The 20904-nt window shown below is 39.9% G+C and overlaps 1 protein-coding gene across 1 annotated transcript; it reads left to right on the top strand.

Moving 5' to 3' along the window:
• Nucleotides 1–1267: 1267 nt before the first annotated feature.
• Nucleotides 1268–3400, top strand: LOC143601782 (uncharacterized). Its single transcript, XM_077079094.1, has 3 exons — nt 1268–1366; nt 2637–2714; nt 3200–3400. The coding sequence occupies exons 1-3, from the start codon at nt 1268–1270 to the stop codon at nt 3398–3400; spliced, it is 378 nt and encodes a 125-aa protein (XP_076935209.1).
• Nucleotides 3401–20904: the final 17504 nt, after the last annotated feature.

Below are 20904 nucleotides of genomic sequence, written 5' to 3'. Positions count from 1 at the left end.
ACAACCATTCTGAAACCAATCTGGATTAATTCCAAACAGCAATTCAGTCAAAAACTCAATCAATTTTGACCAAATTTAGTCAAAACCAAACGCTCAAACACCCTTCGTTCCCGCGTAACACAAATCAAACCAAAATCGTCCAATTCAATTTTTTCAACCCAATTAAACAAACCAAAACCTAACTCATATCATATCGAGAAATCCTTGAATCAATTCGCTGTCAGTTAACACTTCAATTTGAATTAATTGATTACTAAATAGTACGTACAACTCGTCCAATCAATTTGAATCAAAACACAATCAATTTACCTAAATTCATTCATGAATTGACTAATCAGAACATCTAGAAGCTCGGATACCACTTGAGGATTCAAGAGATTTTCATGATCTGATTCAATCGGTAGGATCTAGTCTTTGATATAGTCAAATATGAGTAATTTGGGCACGGTGTGTGTTTTGAGAGAGTAAACGGACAGAGTAGCGACGCATAAGTTATCAAATAATCAGGATTCCTAATTTATAACAAGTTATAGGACTATATATAGTGACAGACATATTCGCTAAACAAGCTTTAGCGAATGAGTCACGTTCGCTACGCTGTTCATTAAACATTCTCTTAGCGAATAGCTTTATACATTAACCGTCTCATACGCTAACATTCCCTAGCGAATGAGAAACCAAAACAGGTTCATTCGCTAGCATTCTCTAGCGAATGACCTTTACATAATCGACAGAACTAGTCCCTATACATGTAATAAATACCAAACACTAAACAAAGAACGAGACGAAAGTTGATGTATCAACAGTTATTAGACCATGTGTAGTGGTGGAGGGTGAAAGCGCCCTCCATCTTTCTTTTCATTGGCTGGAACCATTTATTAACAAAGTCAATACAATTTGGACGCTTTCCACAACTTGCCCAGCCCCCCCCCCCCCCCCACCAAACGCCTCCATAGCTCCCTGGGGCTTTTTTGACTTCTACGGCGTCTCACTACGTTTGGCCTTACCTTATTTTTTATAAATTCTAAAATTGACCATAACCATACATTTAAAATATTTCCAACTATTTTGACAATTTTGCTCTATTTTCGGTCATACAAATGAGTATTTTATTTAATTTTATTTCTAACCACAAAAATGGAGTGAGGATGGCCATTATTTTAGCTATGGAATCCCCGTTAAATATAAAACTTTGTCACCCGTAAAGATAGAAATCAATTGAGAGAGAAATATATAAATCTAATTGATTTGAAAACGTTAACGAAAAATGGCAGGAGTCATGACAGCAATGTTCCAGACAGCCCGCACCATGGTCCGCACCGCAAGCTGTTTTAGGGTTCTCCGCAACAACCCTACATTCACCCAGGTCTCCCTAGCATTATATTTATTGTACTTTCGGTATCTAACCGACGGTCAAGACACCTAGAATTTCACATGTTATAAATGCTTGTGAAATTATTATGAAAAAGAGTAATTTTAATTTTTTATAAAAGGATAGTTATAAAAACTTAGTACTTTATAAAAGGGTCCTAATTAATACGGGATGGCTTATCCAAACTTTTTATGAAATCATTTATAAGTAACTTAAGTTGTTTTGAATAAACACAATTTAAATCAGTTTCAAACTTCTAATATTACATATATATGTTTTGGATAAAATACAAATTAAATTAACTTGCTAAATGTGAGAATTAAATAGTGTAATTATATATATAACATAGTGTAATTATACTATAGTGTAATTAAACTACAATTTTTTTTTGAAAAATATCACCAAATAAGTATAATCTTTAAAGACCTTTTGGACTACATCGAAACAGAAGGCAAGCGGGCAACAAGCTGTGCCGCTACCCCTTTTTGAATCGCAAAACCCAATATTTTAAAAACTATATTTGTTGATCTTGGAGTCATAACATTACTATGTACGACCCGCTGAACACGGGTAAGTAGCTCCACAGCTTCAGGCGCGAGGAAACCAAAAGTGTCAAAAGCAAAAGGAATAAATACATGTTGGTTGTCAAGACACGCCTTTTCATGTTTTGTCACCTTACATGAAGCAGCTTTTAATGCGGCTTGACCGACCGCGAAACCACTACTCCCTAAGCCCACCAAAGGAGAAACCCTGTTAAATCCACACACACGTGTTTCCCTCCTATCAATCCAAACACCAAAATGTCAGCCGGTTGAAGAGATGATCTTCCCTCCGACTGGTCAGTTAGGAAATTCACAGGTGCTTCTTTCTTAACAGAAATTCCAGCTCGCCTGAATATATCAAAGAACACATCCCTAACCAGATCGTGTCGGTACTTGAACCCCGGGAGCTCTTTACAGTGCAACGCATGCTCCCCATATGAGTCTAAACACGCTTTACGAAAAACAGGACATATCTCATCAACCGGAAATAGAGGAATCATAAGGCGATACTTAAGGATACTACGATATTCCACTGGAGACATATGCTGGCCTAACCCATCTATATATTTACACTACTTGTAAATATATTTAATTACCCTACTTGTAAATATATTTACACTATTTGATTCTCACAGTTAGCATGTTAATTTAATTTGTACGTTAACTTTCCCACATATGTGTATGTGTGTGTGTGTGTAATGGATGCATGAAACTTTTAATAGGTACGATTTGTGAAATGCCCCTCGTCGCCAAATGCAGTCAAACATGATATCAACGAGCTAAAAGAAAAGGCTGCCGCTGTAAGTATGCATTCTCTGTCAAATATAAGTTGAAATTTCAAACTACCATGATTTGGCATGCAATGACTTAAGCATGCAAGATACATACAAGTAAAATATGGATGATGGATACTTAGGTGATCAAAAGTATTAAAAAAGCAAATATAAAAAATCACTTGATTATAATTTATAATGACAAATTGACAACTGAATTTTAATAATGCAACTGTGATAATTATTGATTGGCCAGTAATAATAGTAATATGAAATATTAGTCATATAAATTTCATTATCCATGTAAGGAACAATTCTAGAGAAGCAAAACCATCATCATAACTTTTATTCGAGTTTTTCCAAAACAATTTTTCAATATCTTTATTTTGATATAAAAATAAGTAAACTGTTCATTAGAGATCGACATGCGTAGTTACTTTTATGTTAAGAGTGGAATCGCTGTTTACAACGAAAGTAAATTAAAACTGTCATTTCATTTGCCGGTAATAAAGGTGGCGAATCAATCCAAAGATGCTGCCGAAGCAGCGACTGTTGCTGATAAAGCAAAGAAATCAGCACAGGAGGCGTGGAATGCCACCAAGGATGCTGCAACAAAAATGCAGAACAAGGTGACCGGAGAAGCTGAAGCATCTGCAGCAACCGTCAAAGACCATATGGAAGTTGCCAAAAAAAGCATGAACACCAAGGAATAAATTTATAAATATTGGGGCAGTTTATATAATATTATATATAATCTTCTTAAATACTAAAATGTAACTTTATTAGAGTCACCCTCTATGGGGTTTTGTAAATACCTGTTTATATGTATTATATATTCATATTCATTTAAATTGTTGGATTTTGGTTTAAATATAAAGAAACTTATCTTACAAGTCGTGCGCATGAAAAAGATAAATATTTGTGGGGTGTCAAATCTATAAATAGGTGACTTCGATGAAACCCGTATGTGATTAACGAATTGAAGCATGCGAATCGGACTTGGTTGTTTAATTAAACGTTGGGAGTCTAGTTTAGCAATCAATTGGTAGTTACGCAGTTATAGAGCTTGCATTGTGCGTTTTGCGAAACAATTTTATTTGCGATCAATGGTTGAACAGATAAAATTGATTTCCAACATGTGTTTGATCGATTATTTTATTTCGCTTTTCCTCCTTTTTTTCTTAGTTTTGACAGTAGAAACATCCAATTATACATATATAAATAATTACTCTAGTTTATGATACTTACTTTAGTTATTAAACAAATTTGGCATACCTTTAAAAACGAACTGGCATAGGTGAGGCTCACTGCGGGTGGGGGTGGGAGTCTCAAAATTTTCAGACAAAAACGAGTTAATTTATATGAGTGAGCAAAAAAATAAGAGGTAGGGGATTGGGGTTACCCCGGGCATAAAGGAAGCCTCACCTATGTCAATCCATGGGCATGGATAATGATGCTAATGTGTTGTTTGGTTCATGAACTTCAAAAGAATGGAATTACGATGGGCGAGCGTAATCGAAGTATCTTTGGACCATAGTTTTGACGTAAATTCTCTTTACGTCATATCTATGAGAGCAAAGCTAATATTCGATGAAACGAACTCTTCATTACAAACACATTATTTTTCTCTACGTTCACATCCTCTATTATCAATTGGTACCAAATTGAATATTGTGAGGTTTGGATTTCGTATGTTGTCATTATGGTCACAAGAAAGGCGTTGAGCTTTCATAAACTTACATTATGGTACTCAACAACATACCTTTCAGATTTGCTAATGTGTGGGAAGTATGGCGCATAGGTCTAGAAGCTTACAGCTTACGGTACATAGGATTCGGAGTTCCCTTAAATTATAATGGTCGTTATGGTCAAAAGATAACCCATAAAATCTCCACTTTCCCAGAGCCTTTCGGACACTCCGGATAAACTCCACTTTTCCAAAGCCTTCCAGATAAACTAGTGATGAGTTCATTTCATCGAAGATCAACTCTTGCTCTCATATAAAAGTGAGGTTTAATGGTATTTTGGCATTTCCTCCGTTTACTTGAGAGAATACTTGTCTATGTTGCCTATTTATAAAAGTTATTTCCATCTCATCAAAAAAGTTTCTTAAATATTCGTAGATTCACTGGATGGGGAGGTTGTTATGCTTCTTGTTAATGCATATTTGTGTCTTCTTGTTCTTTGTATTTGTTAATTGGTCTTGTAATAGGTGTAGGTCCCGTAAGGTGGATCTAACAACTATTCTTGGATCAATCTAACCAGTGTTTAGCGGAATATCACACCGAGTTACCTAGATCTCGGATCTTGTTTATGTGCTTGTTATTTTCAGCTTTTGTAGCTTGAGATAATAATATAATCTTATGATAGTTGTTTTGACAAAAGCTTGTTTGTCTCATGCACATGCTTCCTGTTTATAGAGAAGCATGGCATGAGACAAGTTCTATTATAACTTAGCCTGATGGGCTTTATGTACAAAGTGGCCTTGGGCCCAATACATCAAGATATAAAGACAAGTCCACAACTGTCACACCCCGACTAGCACAATGCGGAAGAGTAAAACGGGAATGTAACAGACACCTCTGATATCAATACATTGTTTATAAAGAAACATTACAAACTAATTTACAATATATTACATTTCTTTGTTCTATCATTGTTTAACAGTCTAAGCGATACAAACAAAACTAGTTCGTTAACTATACATTCTTACTAATAACGCCCTTGCTTCTATTCACATAGCATCAACCACACACTTCAGGCAAGTAACAGATCACCCAATCATTCCGATTTAGGTACACCTGAAAAGCAGTTTAAAACGGGTCAACTACTAGAGTTGGTGAGTTTCACGAGTTTCAAGAAACAGTAATGAGTGTTCACAAGTCAACACTTGTAATTATGAAATAAGTATGTATGTATGTAAATGATGTATGTGATGTAATTATGCTAAGCTACAGTGAAGCCTGGACTGTTCGTGCTGCGTGCCTCCATTTCCCACGCTCAATCAACCACTGTGGCCCCTTTCCGCCCACAACATGCCCCTATAGCTATGTCTAACACTACATAGCCTGTATGTTTAAATATGGTCATGTGCAAACGGCGCTATGTGACACGGCAATCAGGCCGATTCCGTTTGGGTTTGTCAAACCAATAGCACTATTCACAAGCCACCGGCTCGAAGTTAATCACTGTGATTGTGGGGACTTTCGTGTGTTAGCACTTAGATAATTCACATCAGTACATGTTTCAGGTGTGTATAGATATAAGCAAACATGCTTTTCACCCCAAAAGTTCGTAAAACAGTTTAAAAGTGGGGTCATGAAACTCACGGTTTAGTAGATAATCAGAACTGTATCGGCTCGTGGTTTGTTCGGTCCGCTATCAGTAGCTCCTATAATCAATATTATAATAATATTAATATTTTAATATTATTATAATCTCAATACTAAACTGGGCTGTATAACTAATCTGGGCGTAGCTGGAATGCCCAGAAAGTGGCAGTAGGCTTAGGTTGTGATGTTGTTCAATGTCTAATACTTAAAAGTGAACTTGGCTCAGATTCCCGTTTTCCCAGCTGGGCCAAGTTGTTCGTTTACGCGTTCAGAAAACAGTTATGGGAAAATAAGCTTTGGCAAATGCATTGGTTAACAAAATGATTAAGTTATAAAGAAAGATCACATACTGGGGTCCCGGATTAGCCACGGGGCCCGTTTCCGCTTATTCAGTTTGATTTGAGAAGAAACGCACACAATCCACCCGGATTATCCAGGTTTCTCATAGAAAAGTTCATTTTCACTTAACTAGTCCAAAAATATGATTTTTGATCACTCTTGGTGTTTTGATATTTCCGCAGATTCACTAGTCGCGAACTTGCCGGTTTTTATAAAAACTGAATTTGTTTAATATTCAGATTAGCATAATTTATTAATCGTTAATCATTAAATTATGAAAGTTTAACCACTTATCAATAAAAATATGTAGATTTTTATAAAAATATTTCTGGAATTTATTTACTGATTTATTAATTTATAAAAATTCAATTTATCAGCTATATTTCGTCTGAAAATCGTCCGTTTACCCCAAACAATTTCCAAAAATTCACCAAAAATTCCTGAATACTCAAATCATGTCCCAAAACAACCTGTATCAATTCCAGAATGTAAAACGCTCGTGCGATATTCTTTTCGGCCCAAATTCGGCTGTAAAAATTCACAGGAACGCAATTAAACTAAACACCTTTAAACTTCTCCAAATGATCCCAAAATTTATATGTGATCAAAATACATCAAATCTGAGTTCCCAGAAAAATTTTATAATTTTTGAAATATTTTAGCTATTTTTTCCAAATAAACGTCCCAATTCGGTAATAAATTCGCCAAATATTCTCGAATGGTCGACAAAATTACCAAATTTAAACAGGGACTCTCTGACATGATCCCTGATGTCCTTGAAAAATTTCAAGTCCTAACAATATGCACATCACAACCTTAACCTAAATAGCCCGTAAGCGAGTGTTTCGGCATTACCTTAGCGGGTTTGGCTCGTTTCCGACCTTTTAATCAAGTTTTCAGGTTCTTGTGCTTCTAAGAAAGCTAGGTACAAGTCCTATATCACAAACCAAGCAATATTTCAACAACATAACAGCCCTTAAGTTAGGGTTTCGGCTAGTGCACAAAAACGAACTTTTGAACCGTAAAAACGTCGTTTCAACCCTTTAATCCGTGTTTATGGCCAAAAAAATTATCAAAACAGGTTTCTTACCATGTGTATGATCAAAACATGTTTATGGACCATTTTTAGGATTTTTACACGGTTAGGAATGATTTTTAGTAACTAAGACATGTTTTTTATGGTATTAAACAAGTAAAAAGCTACTTATTTAAGCTCCTTACCTTACGTTTTCTTGCTGTTTTTGGCTGGAGCAGAGTTGTATCCAGAGTTTTCAAGAAATTATATGGAAAAATGGCTTGGATCTAGTTTATATGTGAAAAGGAAATGAAGGGGGGTGGGGTGGCAGCTGCGGCCGGAATCCATGGGCCCATTTTTGGGCCCATTTTGGCCCAAGTTTTTGATTTCTCAAGCCCAAATACGAAAAGCCCGGTCCAAATTTAGTTCGGGTTCGGTTTTTGGCGCGAAAAACTTATCGGGTGCGACAAACAGCGCGAAAACGAGTGTTTTTCGGCTAGTTTTGTGTAAAATTATAAAAACATACTATACGTTTGTAAAAATCAAAAATATTTTCACGGATCGCTTAAAACATTTCAAATAAGTGTTTGGTAAGTCTTTTTCGGCTTAACGGATGATACAATGCTTGGTTTGTAACTATCTTTCGCGTTTAAATCTATAGCGGGTGGTTAAACGAGCATGTTTTCGTTTAACTTGTTTGCTATCAAACTAAGACCATATTTCTAATATTTTAGCTTGTATAGATCGTATATCACTTATAAATGCCCCCCCCCCCCGAGATATCTGGGTCATAACCCGACCCGTTCGGTTAATCGTTCGTTTGTTACGCAAAAGGCGTTTATTTGCTTAATCGGTAAATACGTACTGAGGTGTACCTTGTTTTGGCTCAAATGTCACATTCTCCCCCCGTTAGAAAATTTCGTTCCCGAAATTCGATTATTCAACTTTGTCTTTGTTTGGAAACAGGTGCGGGTATTTCTTTTTGAATTCAGATTTCCGCTCCCACGTGAATTCTGGTCCCCTTTTTGAATTCCACCGAACTTTTACTAGAGAGATTTTGTTGTGTCTTAATTGTTTTATTTTTCCCTCTAATATTTCCACCGGTTCTTCAACGAAATTCAGTTTTTCGTTTATGTTTAAGTCTTTTAATGGCACGATTTCGGTTTCGTCAGTAAGACACTTTTTCAGGTTCGAAACGTGAAAGACATCGTGAATAGAACTCAACTCCACAGAAAGTTTCAGTCGGTAAGCTACCGGACCTATCTTAGAAATGACTTCATATGGCCCAATGTATCGCGGGGCTAGTTTACCGATTTTTCCGAATCGAATGACGCCTTTCCACGGGGATACTTTCAGAAAAACTTTGTCGCCTATTTCAAAGGATAACGGTTTTCTACGAACATCAGCGTAGCTTTTCTGTCGATCTCGGGCAATTTTCAATTTGTTTGTGATTTTACGGATTTTGTCGGTGGTTTCTTGAATCAAGTCAGATCGTGTAATTTGGGTATCTCCAACCTCAGTCCAACACAAGGGTGATCTACATTTCCGTCCGTACAGCGCTTCATACGGTGCCGCTTGAATGCTACTGTGATAGCTATTATTGTACGAAAATTCGACTAGTGGAAGATGTTGATCCTAGTTTCCACCAAAGTCTAGTACACAAGCGCGAAGCAAATCTTCTAAGGTTTGAATGGTTCGCTCAGATTGACTGTCGGTTTGGGGATGGTAGGCGGTACTTAGGTCAATTCGGGTTCCCAAAGCTTCTTGTACGGCTTGCTAGAAACGAGAGGTGAAATGGCTATCACGATCAGAGATAATTGAAACGGGTACGCCGTGTCGGGATACGATTTCATTGATGTAAATGTGAGCAAGTTTCTCAGTTGTATAAGTGGTTCGGACTGGAAGGAAGTGTGCGGATTTGGTTAGTCGGTCAACTATCACCCATATTGCATCGTTTCCTCGGGAAGTTTTTGGGAGATGTGTTACAAAATCCATGGTAATTTGTTCCCATTTCCATTGTGGTATTTCCGGTTGGTGTAACATTCCCGAAGGTTTTTGATATTCAGCCTTAACCCTTGCACAAGTTAAACATTTACTGACATACGTGGCTATATCCTTCTTCATACCGGGCCACCAATAATACTCCTTCAAGTCCTTGTACATCTTATCTGTTCCTGGGTGAATGGAGTATTTGGACTTATGGGCTTCGTCCATGATCAAGTCACGTAGATTGCCGAAAGTGGGAATCCAAACTCGATTTTTGTAGTATAGAATTTCGTTAGTTCTTTCTTCCAAGTTTTGTTCGGTTCCATGCAAATTTTCATTTTCCAAGTGATCTCCTTTCAGAGCTTCGTTTTGAGCAATATGAATTTGCTCGGTGAGACTGGTTTGGACGATCATTCCAAGTGCTCGGACCCGTAGTGGTTTAATCCTGTCTTTTCTACTCAAAGCATCTGCCACTATATTAGCCTTGCCCGGGTGGTATCGAATCTCACAGTCATAGTCGTTTAACAGTTCTATCCATCTCCTTTGCCTCATGTTTAATTCTTTCTGGTCAAAAATATGCCGTAGGCTTTTGTGGTCGGTGTATACTGTACACTTGGTGCCATACAAATAATGCCTCCAGATCTTGAGTGCAAAAATAACCGCGCCCAGTTCCAAATCATGGGTGGTATAATTCTTCTCGTGCACCTTTAATTGCCGAGAAGCGTATGCTATGACCTTGTTTCTTTTCATAAGTACGCACCCTAAACCTTTCCGGGACGCATCACAATAAACTACCAGATCATCAGTTCCCTCTGGAAGACTGAGTATCGGGGCTTGGCATAGTTTCTGTTTTAGCAACTGAAAAGCCGCTTCTTGTTCTTCTCCCCAAGCGTAAGCACGATCTTTTTGAGTCAAAAGAGTTAAAGGTTGGGCTATGCTGGAAATGTTAGCAATAAAACGCCGATAATACCCAGCTAAACCCAAAAATTGGCGGATCTCTTTCGGTGACTTTGGGGCTTGCCAATTTTTGATGGCTTCAATCTTACTCGGGTCTACATGGATACCGTGTCGGTTAACAACGTGCCCTAGAAATTGTACTTCTTGTAGCCAAAATTCACACTTTGACAGCTTGGCATACAACTTTTCCTGCCTCAACAGCTCCAAAATAGTTTGTAAATGTTGTTCGTGTTCCTCCTTGGTTTTCGAATATATCAGAATGTCATCTATAAACACGATAACGAATTTGTCGAGGTATGGTTTACAAACTCGATTCATAAGGTCCATGAAAACTGCGGGAGCATTAGTCAGTCCGAACGGCATAACTAAGAATTCGTAGTGGCCGTAACGAGTTCGGAACGCCGTTTTAGACACGTCTTCCTCTTGGATTTTAACTTGATGGTAACCGGATCGAAGGTCAATTTTCGAGAAATAGTTTGCCCCTTGGAGTTGGTCAAACAAGTCATCTATTCGTGGAAGAGGGTATCGGTTCTTGATGGTAACTTTGTTTAATTCCCGGTAATCGATGCACATTCTAAAACTTCCATCTTTCTTCTTCACAAATAATACCGGTGCTCCCCAAGGAGAATAACTAGGACGAATAAAACCCTTATCTAACAATTCTTGTAACTGGTTGGATAATTCTTGCATTTCAGAAGGTGCCAACCGGTAAGGTGCCTTAGCAATAGGGGCTGATCCTGGAATTAAGTCTATGCGGAATTCAACCTGTCGGTTCGGTGGTAATCCGGGTAAATCGTCAGGAAAGACATCGGGGTATTCACGTACAACGGGAATTTCTTCTACGCGTTTCTGATCAGGATTCTTTATAGTCACGTTAGCCAAGAATGCCATACAACCTTGGTGTAAACATTTCAATACTTTGAGATGAGACACGAGAGGTAACATCGAACCAGACTTCTCTCCCTGTACTACAATCACCTCACCATTCGAAAAGGGAATTTTAACCGTCTTGTCGTTACACACAATCTCTGCCTTATTCTTGGTTAACCAGTCCATGCCGACAATAACATCAAAACTTCCTAACTCTACCGGGAGTAGGTCAATAAGGAATGGGTGTTCATTAAGAATGATGGAACAGTTTTGGACTATTTGGCTGACAGTTATAGAGTTACCGTTAGCGAGTTCTATAGTATAGGGATTTGTTAGTTCACTAACTGGCATGTTACCCAAGGATACAAAACTAGTGGAAACAAAGTTTCTATCGGCACCAGTATCAAATAAAACAGAAGCATATTGATCAGAAACAGTAAATGTACCTGTTACTACGTTTGGGTCTTGTCGTGCTTCTCCTGAACCAATAACAAACGCGCGTCCCCGAGACGCACCTGAAGTCGATGCTTGGTTTCGACCGGTGACTGCTCCACGATTCAGCTTGGGGCAGTCCCTTCTAAAGTGTTCCGTGCTCCCACATTCAAAACAAGCACGTCGATTCACTACAGTTGGGTTTTGCTGAGCTGGTTGCTGACGGATTGGTTGCGGTCTCGGTAGTTGGGGACGACGGGGTTGGGTTGTCTGGGCTGGTCGGCTCACAATCTCTACACCTGCTCTACAATTAGGGGCATAATGCCCAGTTCGACCACATTTTTGGCATACCGGTAATCTGCACTCTCCCACATGATGGTAATTACATTTGTTACACTTTGGCAAGGGTCCCTTATACCTGTCTTGCTTCGTATCGGAACCAGTTATAGCATAATTTCTGATTGTCGGACGTGCACGTTTGCTTGATTGTCCTCCTTGTGCTCTCGTCCCATAGTCAGTTCGTTTCATACCTGATGATTCCTCGACCATTCTCAACACTCCGCTTCTTACCAAGTCGAAAGTTACGATGCTGGCCTGAGTCACGGCATTCTCGAACGAAGTGTGACCCACAGAGTTCACCAAACTCCTCACTCCCGGGGCTAAACCCCAAATATAACGTTCAACTCGTTTATTTTCAGAAGTTACTAACCATGGTACTAAGCGGGCCAGTTCATTGAAGCGGTTCGTGTATCCCAAATGATCTGCTCCTCTCATCTCCAAACTCCAGAGTTCGTGTTCTAATCTTTGAATTTCGTTCCTTGGGCAGAAATGTTCCAGCATCAGTGTTTTGAGTTCAGCCCATGTCATGCGATTCACCGTATCTTGACCTTTTATCTATACCGTAGTGTTCCACCACATTAATGCGTGATCAGTGAAAGTAGAAGCAACATACTTGACAATGTTTTCGGGTGGACAATTGCTGATATTGAGGACAGATTCAGTCTTTTCGATCCATTTAATCAGCCCGTTTGGCCCTTCAGTGCCCTTGAAGTCAATCGGTTTGCAGGCCATAAAGTTCTTGATCGAATATTCCCTTCGTGGGGGATTAGGGTTGTTATTGTTATTGTTTGGGTTCGGTGGGGGATTATTTGCATTGGTAGGGGTATTTGCATTAGGTGGGGGATTGTTATTTGCAACTGTTTCATTGTTGGTTGGGGAAGCATTATTGTTTTGTTGTTGATTTGTTTGCATGTTTGCGTTTACGCCGGCAGTTACTTGTGTTACAATAAGCGGAATTACTGCCTGCATTTGCCGAGTAATCATCTCGGCTATTTCTGCCTCAGTCATAGGGTTTGCTTTCTTTGGGGCCATTCTATAATGATAAACAAATATCAGCCAATTAGTACTAATTCCAGTCTACGGCATTGTGTAATAATAATCACAATAAATGCTGTACAGGTAAACCAAATAACATACTGACATTTCACAAATTGTTCTGTACATTGATAATAAAAGGTACATAGACTTAGCCTGATAAAGGCTAGTGCTTGCATGTATATATCAAAATCTGTCACTACGTGACTGTTAGACTTAACCCTATAAGGGTCAGTGCTTGTAATAATGTACAAAGTTGTGTCCCATATTAACATAACATATTACTATATACATACATGGGGTATCAAAAGATCCTGTACACATAGTTGTAATATTCTGCATCTATCCATATAGACGATAAGCTAGCCACAAACATAAAAATAATAGCACCGTAATCACCCAGTAACAGTTCCACAGCCGAACTGTCACCCTATCCAAACACCAGTGGTGGTAGGCATCTGACTGCTGCAAGTTCAGTACTGTCTGCTGTAATGTCGATAGGCACTGAGTCACGTCCCTTCTCTCCCGGTTAATGTTAGCTATGGCTATCGAGTGGTCTATCACACGGTCAGTCAGGACAGTCATCCAAGAGTTGTTTCATGCGTTTGGGATGCCAGGACGAGGCGTAGGTATACTCAATGAACGAGAAGATGAAGTATCTACCCTAGGGCATGAAGGTCCTCCCCGGTCATGGGTAGATCTGAATGGAATCGAGGTAGGGTCAATCGGGGTTACTCGAATACGAGCAGTCTGCCGGACTCGCGCAGTAGCTGAAGTCGTCGGCGACAGGTGTATAGGTGGAGTGGGTAATCTGGCTACTCTTGCTGGTGAACGATACTGACTATTAACTTCGTCTTGATTCCTACGTGGTGACCTGGGTGGATAACTATCGCATCTGTAACCGGATAGATCAGGCACATTCCTGGGTAGTTCTCTACAGATAACTTCTTCTTCCACCTCTTCCTCCTCCTCCTCCGGTTCCTCTTCTGGGTCTTCTTCTTCTGGATCCTCCTCCTCTGGATCCTCCTCTGATTCTTCTTCGGGATCCTCCTCCACAGATATTACCGGTTCTTCTTCCGGTATGTAGTCGTTGTTCCTTGACATGACTCTGCACCAAGGTTAGTTATAAGAATAATATCTATTGCTATCGCTAACTATTGTCGGGGAGATTAATTAATTAAACCAAAGTTAATATTAATTATATTAGAATATAATATTAGTTTTATTAAAATTTTAATTATTATTATTATTTAAATCAATACTGAATATAAATGAATATAATATTCATAGTAAAAAGTACCGTCACCAACAGTATCGTACGTACACGTATTCATACACCTTTTTCCACATAAACACGTATGAGTGTTACATATATATATATATACTTTCCCATTACCTTTTATACACATATGTTGCCACTTTTACCTAACCACACATTCCGTGATTTCTCCCAGAATTCGCTCGTACAAGCAAGTCTGTTATTATGTTCCGGAACACAATAACTCACTTGCTCTACAAGTTCATCCCGACATCCATCAGTATATAATATTAATTTATTATTTAATTATTTTTCCAGAGTTAATCGAGCCCACGGTTATATTTTAGGTACCCTAAGGGATAACCTAATCCTTTATAACCAATATCTCTGATACCAACTTCTGTCACACCCCTACTAGCACAATGCGGAAGCGTAAAACGGGAATGTAACAGACACCTCTGATATCAATACATTGTTTATAAAGAAACATTACAAACTAATTTACAATATATTACATTTCTTTGTTCTATCATTGTTTAACAGTCTAAGCGATACAAACAAAACTAGTTCGTTAACTATACATTCTTACTAATAACGCCCTTGCTTCTATTCACATAGCATCAACCACACACCTCAGGCAAGTAACAGATCACCCAATCATTCCGATTTAGGTACACCTGAAAAGCAGTTTAAAACGGGTCAACTACTAGAGTTGGTGAGTTTCACGAGTTTCAAGAAACAGTAATGAGTGTTCACAAGTCAACATTTGTAATTATGAAATAAGTATGTATGTATGTAAATGATGTATGTGATGTAATTATGCTAAGCTACAGTGAAGCCTGGACTGTTCGTGCTGCGTGCCTCCATTTCCCACGCTCAATCAACCACTGTGGCCCCTTTCCGCCCACAACATGCCCCTATAGCTATGTCTAACACTACATAGCCTGTATGTTTAAATATGGTCATGTGCAAACGGCGCTATGTGACACGGCAATCAGGCCGATTCCGTTTGGGTTTGTCAAACCAATAGCACTATTCACAAGCCACCGGCTCGAAGTTAATCACTGTGATTGTGGGGACTTTCGTGTGTTAGCACTTAGATAATTCACATCAGTACATGTTTCAGGTGTGTATAGATATAAGCAAACATGCTTTTCACCCCAAAAGTTCGTAAAACAGTTTAAAAGTGGGGTCATGAAACTCACGGTTTAGTAGATAATCAGAACTGTATCGGCTCGTGGTTTGTTCGGTCCGCTATCAGTAGTTCCTATAATCAATATTATAATAATATTAATATTTTAATATTATTATAATCTCAATACTAAACTGGGCTGTATAACTAATCTGGGCGTAGCTGGAATGCCCAGAAAGTGGCAGTAGGCTTAGGTTGTGATGTTGTTCAATGTCTAATACTTAAAAGTGAACTTGGCTCAGATTCCCGTTTTCCCAGCTGGGCCAAGTTGTTCGTTTACGCGTTCAGAAAACAGTTATGGGAAAATAAGCTTGGGCAAATGCATTGGTTAACAAAATGATTAAGTTATAAAGAAAGATCACATACTGGGGTCCCAGATTAGCCACGGGGCCCGTTTCCGCTTATTCAGTTTGATTTGAGAAGAAACGCGCACAATCCACCCGGATTGTCCAGGTTTCTCATAGAAAAGTTCATTTTCACTTAACTAGTCCAAAAATATGATTTTTGATCACTCTTGGTGTTTTGATATTCCCGCAGATTCACTAGTCGCGAACTTGCCGGTTTTTATAAAAACTGAATTTGTTTAATATTCAGATTAGCATAATTAATTAATCGTTAATCATTAAATTATGAAAGTTTAACCACTTATCAATTAAGATATGTAGATTTTTATAAAAATATTTCTGGAATTTATTTACTGATTTATTAATTTATAAAAAATTCAATTTATTAGCTATATTTCGTCTGAAAATCGTCCGTTTACCCCAAACAATTTCCAAAAATTCACCAAAAATTCCTGAATACTCAAATCATGTCCCAAAACAACCTGTATCAATTCCAGAATGTAAAACGCTCGTGCGATATTCTTTTCGGCCCAAATTCGGCTGTAAAAATTCACAGGAACGTAAATAAACAAAACACCTTTAAACTTCTCCAAATGATCCTAAAATTCATATGTGATCAAAATACATCAAATCTGAGTTTCCAGAAAAATTTTATAATTTTTGAAATATTTTAGCTATTTTTTCCAAATAAACGTCCCAATTCGGTAATAAATTCGCCAAATATTCTCGGATGGTCGAAAAATTACCAAATTTAAACAGGGACTCACTGACATGATCCCTGATGTCCCTGAAAAATTTCAAGTCCTAAAAATATGCACATCACAACCTTAACCTAAATAGCCCGTAAGCGAGTGTTTCGGCATTACCTTAGCGGGTTTGGCTCGTTTCCGACCTTTTAATCAAGTTTTCAGGTTCTTGTGCTTCTAAGAAAGCTAGGTACAAGTCCTATATCACAAACCAAGCAATATTTCATCAACATAACAGCCCTTAAGTTAGGGTTTCGGCTAGTGCACAAAAACGAACTTTTGAACCGTAAAAACGTCGTTACGACCCTTTAATCCGTGTTTATGGCCAAAAAAATTATCAAAACAGGTTTCTTACCATGTGTATGATCAAAACATGTTTATGGACCATTTTTAGGATTTTTACACGGTTAGGAATGATTTTTAGTAACCAAGACATTTTTTTATGGTATTAAACAAGTAAAAAGCTACTTATTTAAGCTCCTTACCTTAGGTTTTCTTGCTGTTTTTGGCTGGAGCAGAGTTGTATCCAGAGTTTTCAAGAAATTATGTGGAAAAATGGCTTGGATCTAGTTTATATGTGAAAAGGAAATGAAGGGGGGTGGGGTGGCGGCTGCGGCCGGAATCCATGGGCCCATTTTTGGGCCCATTTTGGCCCAAGTTTCTGATTTCTCAAGCCCAAATACGAAAGCCCGGTCCAAATTTAGTTCGGGTTCAGTTTTTGGCGCAAAACTGAACCCGGACTAAATTTGGACCGGGCTTTCGTATTTGGGCTTGAGAAATCAGAAACTTGGGCTAAAATGGGCCAAAAAATGGGCCCATGGATTCCGGCCGCAGCCGCCACCCCACCCCCCTTCAGAATGTGAAAGTTCAACAAGTTTTCGCACAAATTTGTTGAAAGCTTTCACTATCTTATCGGTATTCTGTTTCCCGATGTCTTTCAACGTGGGCAAAGGCGAGTTGTAGAGCTTCAAAATGTCTTCCTTGCCTAGCCCCATCAGCTCATGCTCGTCAAACACACGCAATGGATGCATGGTTTTGTAGTGAAGGACGGCTTCACCCGTATTATTGTCGAACTCCTAGCAAATAAATTCATGTAGAAGGTTGGGCAAGAATGATTCTCCATGATAGACCGTTTGACCTTCTCTCGGCATCTCATGTCTCCACATGATTTGTCTCTTGCTGGTTGCTGGGTCTCTCTCTGTCGGATGTTTATACTTCTGACCTGTATTCAACTCAAAGTTGGCATAATCCCCTTCGATTCTCGATCTATATGGCGCTTGAACCAGCCATCTTGATCTTTCTCACCATTGCCGTCACCTACCTCCCGCCTAAAATAGTTCATGTCAAGTTCGGGCAGGGAGTGCATCTCTGTCGAGTGCAAGTAGGTGAGCTCACCGTTTACCCTGCGCAACGCCCATGAGTTGCTATCCACATGAAATTTTTCATATGCAATCAAAGCATCATCGTGGTATGGGTAGTTGCAGATGTGAGCGCTTTCACGACTCGTAACACAATGCCATTTCCTCTTTCGTTGTATTGGCACTTGTGTTGAGTCAGCCGCCGGGGCAATAACAGGATCAGCTTTAGGAGCAGAAGGAGGGGCTTGAGCTTGTTCTAGAGGTGTGTCAGGACGTGGTGGGTAGTTGATACCATCTTCCTCCTCCATTGCTCCTTCCTTCTCAGGAGATGAGAGAACACCTGCAAACTCCCCTGCATCAAACAACTCATTAAAAATATCGTCGAGCACAGCATCTTGGTCCCTGTTGAAGCCTCGGTAGCAGCAGGATCATCATGCGGTTCATCATATTGTGGAGCGGTTTGTGATTCTGCTCCACCACCGCTCGCTGCACCGGCACCACCATTTCCGCCCTTTCCATCATCACCTACATCATCATCATCGAAACTATCATGGACGTTGTCGTCCTCATCGTCATCCTCGTCTTCATCATCATCGTCATCCTCTTCTTCTTCATCACCACCATCTCGGGATCTTGATCCTCCAACCTCTGGAGGCACCGAGCTGGTACCAACTACACTTGCGGCTCAGCCAACATGTGGTACGATGATACCCACAGTAGCTTCGCCCTCTTATCCCACCTCCATCTCCAAAGCCACCGCCACACTAGGACCAACTGTCGGTTGCTGTCCTTCAGTATGCATCTTCACACCCGACTTCTTCCAATTCCCAAATAAAGAATCAAGTCGGTCCTCGAGCATGTTGAAGTCTTCGTCACACATGTCAATCAGCTCAGAGGCCGCTTAATATTTGCTACCCATTTCCTAATTCATCTTCAGCTGGAGCTCGTTTAGACGATCTTGTTCAGCAATCTTCAGTTTGAGTGCCTCTATCTCGGTTCTGAAGTCAGAGTTTTCGGAAATGAGCAAACCGAGAGTTTTGGAGGTTTCTTGCTGGCTTTCTATCATCGAAACACGAGCGTTGGTAGCCTCTTGTGCAACAAACCATTTGTCCGTAGCCTTCTCTATATCTGAAGTAAGTGTCTTCTCAAGAGCAATAGTAGATGGCAAGGCTCGTTCTAGGGTTGTCACCCGGTCCCCGACCCTAGTACCCTCTTCCCGTTGTGAAGCGAGTGACAGCGATTGAGTGTTAAGTAATAGCTGTTGGATGTCAACCCGCTTCTAGAGGGTCTCAACCCACATCTTCTGGCTATCTATCAAAGCCTTATCGAGATCACGTTCCTCCTCCATCCTGGATACTTGCGCCAACAAGGCCACCTTCTCCTTCACCGTCTCAACCTCCTTTTTGCTTCTGTGTCTTGATATATTCAAGCAGCACACGTTCACACTCAGATCTTTTCACGTTTGATTCCTCTAATGCGATGATCCTATCGAGGATAGGATCAGCATACATTGGAGGCTTTGAATACGTCCTGGTGGTTATGGGTGTGGGTGTATAGAAGGTTGGTTTGGAAGTGGTGGGAGGTGTGCCGGATTGGATAGGTGGGGTTGTGGTTTGTAGAGATAGGTTATTGGATTGGGTAGGTAGTGGTGAGGTTATGGTTAGGGTAGGGTTATTGGTTGTGGTGGTGGTGTGGTTTCATATTGGGTTGTTGAGGGGGTTTGTGTTGGTTGGGCTGGAGGTGAAGTTGTGAAGGTTTGAGGCCAAAAGGTAGTGGTCCTTATTGATGAGGTGAAGGTTGGTGATTTGAACGGTGAAGAGATGAATGGGTCTAATGGTGATGGTTGATCTGATGAAGTGGTGGTTTAGATGGGTTGGTCAGTTCTTTGTGGTGGTGGTGGTGGTAGGTTTTCTAGTAGGGTTGACAATGGTTGGTCTTATTGTGTGGGTGATGGTTCGGGAGAGCGTATTGGTGAGTCGTGTAATAATGTTTTTGAGGGTTTGGCCTTAGATTTTAGTCTGCCTTTGGATTTGGGTTTGATGTAGATAGGTATTTGGATTTTTTTTAGCTTTGAGGGTGGCTAGGGTTTTGGCTATTGTGGTGGGTAAGGCAATGTGTGGGTCAGTTTGGGTGGAGGGTTTGAATATCCTAGGAAGCTTGATGACGAGGCTCGGAGCCTCCTTGGAGTCTCCGATCTTCTTCAAACACTTAAGAGGCTGAACGCCCTCCTCTTCCCGCTTGGAAGGCCCACCAGCAGAAGGCTTGCTTGTGGCCTTCCGGTTCTTGTCGGGTTTCTTCTTCATCCATGCCTTTGGTTTATCCTCACTCTCTATCTCCTCAACATCTGTACCCACTATTTCCCCGCCCTCCTCACTAGACTTAACCCCAGCAGTCTCGGTTTGTGCTTAACATAGCGTTAAACACTGTCTGCTTGATCATCTTGGCGTGGTGTGGCTCAGACGGGGGCACTTCGTTACCTTTCTTAGCGTAAACAGCAGCATATACCGGTCTCGGAACCTCTGGCATCAAATCGTCTAACAACATCTGGATGAATTGAGGATACGTGATCCAGGTGTTCTCAGTAGAAGCATTCGTGATCATACACAAGAAGATCATCCGGGAGTAGTTGAACTGCACCCAATACGTCATCGCGGCCATCATTCCCACCCAGTTTGTCCGTAAACTATCAAATCCTCCATGTAAATTGGACAGACTGTGCACCACTATGTAAAATAGTAAATGCCAATATGGTGGGAGATGTCTCTTCTCTAGAGTCTTCCACTCTATATCGTAGCCCATCTCGCTCACAAAAATACTCAACACGGCCCGATCACCCTTGCTGAAATGGTGATCTGAGGCATCTTTGATGTTCAAAGCCCGTCTTATATCTTCCTCCTTAATGCTAAGGCTCTTTCCAGTAACTTTCGAGGTGAGAAACATGGAATCCTTTGAGCCCTTAGCAGTTTCCCAGAACTCCATAACTCAACACGTATGAATGGCTGGGTTAGCTGTGA

The sequence above is a fragment of the Bidens hawaiensis genome, unplaced genomic scaffold (genome assembly GCF_021521415.1).
Source record: "Bidens hawaiensis isolate Kalapana, Puna unplaced genomic scaffold, B.hawaiensis_p1.1 tig00057086_1, whole genome shotgun sequence".
In the NCBI taxonomy this organism is placed as follows: Eukaryota; Viridiplantae; Streptophyta; class Magnoliopsida; order Asterales; family Asteraceae; genus Bidens; species Bidens hawaiensis.
Note: the sequence above shows the minus strand (reverse complement) of the source record. Positions and strands in the feature narration are given on the sequence as shown.